This window comes from Cryptotermes secundus, unplaced genomic scaffold, assembly GCF_002891405.2.
Source record: "Cryptotermes secundus unplaced genomic scaffold, Csec_1.0 scaffold582, whole genome shotgun sequence".
Taxonomy (NCBI): domain Eukaryota; kingdom Metazoa; phylum Arthropoda; class Insecta; order Blattodea; family Kalotermitidae; genus Cryptotermes; species Cryptotermes secundus.
Window position 1 is genome coordinate 76,460 of NW_019724752.1, and position 5,698 is coordinate 82,157.

Here is a 5,698-nt window from a genome sequence, read left to right on the forward strand (position 1 = left end):
CTCTAATAGAATGATTGCAGTCTGCGCACGTAATCTGAGCATTCGTTTCGGCTAGCGAGTGCGCAGTGACTCCATCTCAAACACACAGGCAACAGTGAAACAGTTGAATCACTCATCGCGCAGAATAAATGTACGAAATAACGTTCACATCTTAATATTTCAAATTTTGTTGTAGTAAGGGCAGGTACAAACATGCGAGCAGTCTTTCGAGCATACCTACTTAGGTGAGTAGTCGTTGTTACACTTCATGTAGTCGAGACTCGTTCAGAAAGTTACATGTTTCAGTGTGTCAACCTTCATTTCATGCAGGAAGTTATCACGCTGTTTTAACACACTTGGCTTTACTTAACAGAAGCCCTGTTAGTTGCTAGTAAGGGGGTTGGTAGGCCGCGCCATAGCTCGAGCTGTTAGTCGCTGGCTTCCCAACGCGGCGGCCCGGGTTCAATCCCGGGTCTGGTCAAGTGGGATTTGTGGTGGACAAAGTGGCGCTGGGGCAGGTTTTCTCCGAGTACTTCGGTTTCTCCTGTCAATCTTCATTCCACCAATTGCTCCACAATCACCCTCATCTATCATCTGGGGCTGGTACAATAGGCCAGAAGTGGCCGCAGTGCAAGGGACTTAGTCGCTGGTACAATAGGCAAGAAATGGCCGCAGTACAAGGGACTTAGTCCCACCCCACTAGCAATAAAAAAAAATAAAAAAGAGGGGTTTCTGCGAGTCCATATCACCTCGCTAGAACCTATTCTTCTTCTGCCTTAGCACACTTCCACTTCCAAGGCTAAATAAAATGTTCCACCCAGCTTTTCCTCGGTCGTACTAGGCTACTTCTACCGGCAGGATTGTAATAATATTCTTGTCATCTTAAACATTCAGGTTTCATCAGTCGCCAAATGACAGAATAAAATTGCAGTATCTAATTAGACGTTCGGATATATCTATGACTCTACAGCCCTAGTGAACATTGGCTGCTTTTTTAGTTTCTTAATCTATACACAGTCAGTAGTACTCCTTGGATGGGGGATAAGCCTGTCGCAAGGCCGCTACCTACACACAGAACAGCACAAACAGAATAAACGCACATACCTTGAGTGAGATTCGAACCCACGATCTGAGTGTGCTAGCGAGCGAAGAGAATTTATGCCTTAGACCGCGCTGCCGCTGTGATCGGCCCTTCGGATATATGGAAATTGCAAATATTTGGGAATGACAGTAACAGAACACAGTTATATTACGGTAACTAAGAAATTAAAATCAAATTTAATTGAGGACTATGCAAGCTTTCATTCAGTTTAGAATCTTTCGTGTTCCCGCATGCTATTTAATACTTTGAAGTTTCCTTAGGATGTAACAAGTATAATTTTAAATTGTATCTGTTGTTTTATATGGATATGAGACTTGGTCTCTCACATTAAGACAGAACAGAGATTGTGGCGTGTGAGAACACGGCGCTGAACAGATACGTGTTTGAACATACCCGTAAGAGGAAGGAAATGACATGAAATGGGGAGAGTTGCATAAGGGGTATGTATGTATTTTATACTCTTCTCCAACCACTGATGGGATGATCAAATGAAGGCGTATGACTCCAGGCACTGCTAGGTCCAGGGTTTGAGACCAGTGTTGTCAAGGGACCCTACGCAGCAGGATCATTACTGTGTAGTGTCGGCCGAAAAAGGAAACATTTATATAGGATATTTTAAGGTTGTGGTTTGAGAAAAGTGGGATGGTGAGCAATGCACACATTGTCAGCCAAAATGATGCATATAACACCATCGTCAGAAACATGCAGTCACATCAAAAACTTCCTATATTCACAGAACATTTAAATAATTTATGTAGGCAAAATTTATTTACGATGTTGTCTGTGGCTGGACGGTATAGCTGCCCCCACTGCCATACTTTCGACGTTTAATCTGAACAGTGTGCCGGAAACAGAATGAAAAATTGGTCGATAAAATGTAGATACGACCCTAATGGACTGCTTACATAATTTCAGGAAGTCAGCTTGCAATGTGGAACGAAATTTCCTCCATATTATACACTCCCGTACAGAAGTATTTGTAGGTTAGTGTCAGCTTGCAGTTTCCGTATTGCCTCGTCTGCTTAAATTGTGACCTTTCATAGTTACTTATTTCGTGAATTCCTGGTGTAAATTGTCAGTAATTCGTTAATCATATCCCAGTACTGGGTATATGTGTTTATATTTTGCTTAAATATTTTGTGAAGTTTTTTATTTAATTCATGAGCCGGGATCGGGGTTTGAGTCCTGGTAGGGTCAAGAATTTTCTCTTCTCCATGTCGTCCAGACCAGCTCTGGGGTCCACCCAACCTACTATTCAATGGGTGCCGGGGGCTCTTTCCTCGGGAGTACAGCGGACGGGGCGTGAAGCTGACCACTCACTTCCAACTAGTGCGGAGGTCATAAAATGTGGATATACATCCGCAACCCCAGACGCCTCCATGGCTTAGTGCTTAATTAGTTAATCACAGGGACAACTTCACCTTTTTATTTAATTCATTACGAGAAATCGAGAAGTTATAGAGTTCCGTGGGGCAAATTTTGAGCGAGCTTGTATCAGCCTGAAGGCCGCAGTTAAGCATAGAGAGGGAAGCTACGAATGAACAGTAGGTTAAATCCTGCCATACTGGGAGGTACTGAGGAGACACTGAATGGTATCCATCCCTCGTGTGTAATATTCGGCTTTTATTTTTAAATAATGCGAAGTTGAGGTTAGGTTTTGAGCTTCGTATTAACAAACGAACTTCCATTGTTGGCTGAGAGTCAGCGGTAAAAGGAGTTGTTTGCCGGGTGCCTGCGCAAACTAGGATGTCGCCTAATTGTATTTCCTGCTTGTTACACGCAGACGCAGACACCCAGATCGGGCCATTTCTGTTTACAGTATTACACATGGGATGTCCAGTTCCTACCAAAATGCATGAATCCTGTTCTGTTTTGCTCCGAGATTACGAACAGTTTTCTTTCGCAGCCACTCACGGTATTTTCCCCACATCCCTACCATGCAAAATGGCATCTACACCCAAACCTATTACTGAATTTATAGTGTAACGGAATGTTATTTGGCCTAACCCAAGTTATTCTGTCCCGTGTGGGGTCCGAGATCCTCACAGCAGTGGCCATGCGGATTGTTATCTTCTGGGCAAAAGAAGGAAAATTGCACTAATGTCGGTTTTGCTCAGAAGTGTAGTAATAGTTAAAGGTAAAGCTAGCCCTCTAACAGGCCGTGGATACCCATAAGGTTGTGAGACGTTGACGTTCTCACATTTTCTAGACAATCGGCTCACAGATGGCGGTGAGGCCAGCCTTACGTGCCGGCCGCCCTTTACCCCCAGGAAGAATCCTGGTACTCATTTCTGTTAGAGGGTTAGTCGTTCCCAGGGCCATAGTGCGGTTGGAAGGATTAGGTCAATTGAAAGAATCTAATGACCTCATCGGGAATCGAACCCACGACCTTCCGGCTTGTGGCACAGTGCCTCAATCAACCATGTCACAGCATGCCCCTAACTGAGAGTTAACACCAATTAATTGATTAATTTTGTTGAATCATAATAATAAAACACTTTCGTAATACAGTAAGAAACTGATCTATAACTGTTACGAACATGTGAGAGCAAGAGCAAGAGCATTTTTAGTGAACTTGTAATGAAGGATTTTTCTTCAAAATGGAGCAGGTAGAAAATTTTGTTGCAAACTTATGCTTATGCCATTTTAGTTTATTTCTGCTGCTGGATCTCGAGTATTCAGGATAGAAAAACATTTCTTAAAATACCTCTCATACCTGTTATCAATATTTTGCGTATTTCCTTCTTCAATTCTGGTGTAAAAAGGCGGAAGAAATTGATGCCTGGCTCCCGCCCAGCGGCGTCGGTGGTTTAGCCCATATTTTGGTTGCCAGAGTAATTTGCAGCATGTTTTATGGATGGATGAACTGTATATAAGATTGGGGGTTTCCCCGAAAAAAATTTTGTAATTTCCTTCATTCTGCAGTCTTTACAATGGCCCTCACACCTGTCTACATTTGTGTTATGATTATATGGCTCTTGTAACACACATTGCATTTTCGAATAATATTCTTGCCCTGATTAAGGGCCAGAAATGCATTTCGATAAAATCATAATTAAAAGTAAAACATATAAACTTTTCATACCGAAATATGACTAAGTTGTGGAATGAAGATTGCGAAGATCTATCAGTCCGTGCTTTGTTACATTAATAGCAAAAATTAAATGTATAGAAAAGAAGTATATTGATGGTCTCATGGCTGTTTGTGAATCACTGTTGCTCTTTACAATTAATATTTATATCTAAAAATGTGAATTTTGTGTCAGTTTCCTCTTTCCTGCTGCGGAAGTGATAGAGAACACTCGAAGATATTATGAAATTCACTCAGCACTCTTGCCAATATGTACGGTAGCCATGATTGATAAATCAGTGTAGAGGTATTCCAGTAGAGTTTTGGGATGGGATTTGAATTTTAATTCTCTAACCATTGAAATACAACATTAATGAACAAGCTGCTTTGTGTAGCAATAGGAGTCTGCAGTCGTGTCCAAGGGGTGCTCGGTTCAAGTCTCTGCCAGGACACTAGATAACCTGGCTGAGATTTTTCGTGGTTATCCTGAAGCCTTCAAGGAAAATGTCAGATCAGTACCTCAATTAGGCAATGTTGCTCCCTTCCAATTCACCAATCAGCCTACCATTCGATGCTGTATAATCTAGACCGTGACATCACTCGTGAATTCGTCATTTCATTCTGCACGACATATTTCAGGTCCAGGACCATTACCAAGGGGACAGGCTACATAATCCGTATGGTTTTTACATTATTTATAAAATACTGTGACATGACGAATGAAAGCCCGAATAGTCCATTGCTAGCCAACGGCTCGCCAACACACGTTTCCGCTGCAACGTATCAAAATAGTAACAGAGGAAATGTAAGACAAGGCCGCCCATAGCTCAAGCGGTTAGCCACTGGCTTCCCACCGCGGCGGCCCGGGTTCGATCCCGGCTCTGGTCAAGTGGGATTTGTGGTGGACAAAGTGGCGCTGGGGCGGGTTTTCTCCCATTACTTCGGTTTCCCCTGCCAATCTTCATTCCACAAAATTCTTCTCCATCATAATCACCCGGGGCAGACTACAATAGGCCAATCAGTGGCCGCCGTGCCGAGTGGGCCCAGCTGGACTCCACCCCCCACTAAGCGCATGGAGCGAGTCTTAGGCAGCCATGGATTGTGAGCTGTTGTAATCTGTTGTAATTGTAAAGAAATTCCAACAAATCCAATCATCCAGTCCGGGACCCTTTATTGTTAGTCGCGCAAACCCCGCATACGTGACAGTACTGACTTTGTTTAGATTTTAAAAAACTTATATACCTTCAGATATGACCGTTATATATGTAATTTTGTAATTATTTGTGTTGTTGATCACAGATGATCCCGTCGCCTATTATCTGTATTCGTATTATTATTACTGTCATAATTATCAGCTATTTGTTTGTTTACTTTTACTTTATTCATTATTATTTCTTCAAGTGTTAACCTGTAATTTGTATTCGACTTTTAATAAGATTGTGTATAATGTCATTCATTCTTCTGCACTGTGCTGTGTCTGTAATTGGCCTTGCGGCTGTTGACTCGGCACATTAATAATAAAGAATTGAATTGAATTGAATTGAATT

General features: G+C 42.2%; 1 protein-coding gene across 1 annotated transcript in view; it reads left to right on the forward strand.

Moving 5' to 3' along the window:
• Positions 1 to 115: 115 nt before the first annotated feature.
• LOC117282198 overlaps positions 116 to 5,698 on the forward strand; it is a 127,033-nt gene continuing 121,450 nt past the window's right edge. Inside the window, exon 1 of the mRNA XM_033750848.1 lies at positions 116 to 224. Within this exon, the coding sequence (XP_033606739.1) occupies positions 193 to 224 (32 nt within the window). The 5' untranslated portion in view covers positions 116 to 192. The remainder of the gene's footprint in view (positions 225 to 5,698) is intronic.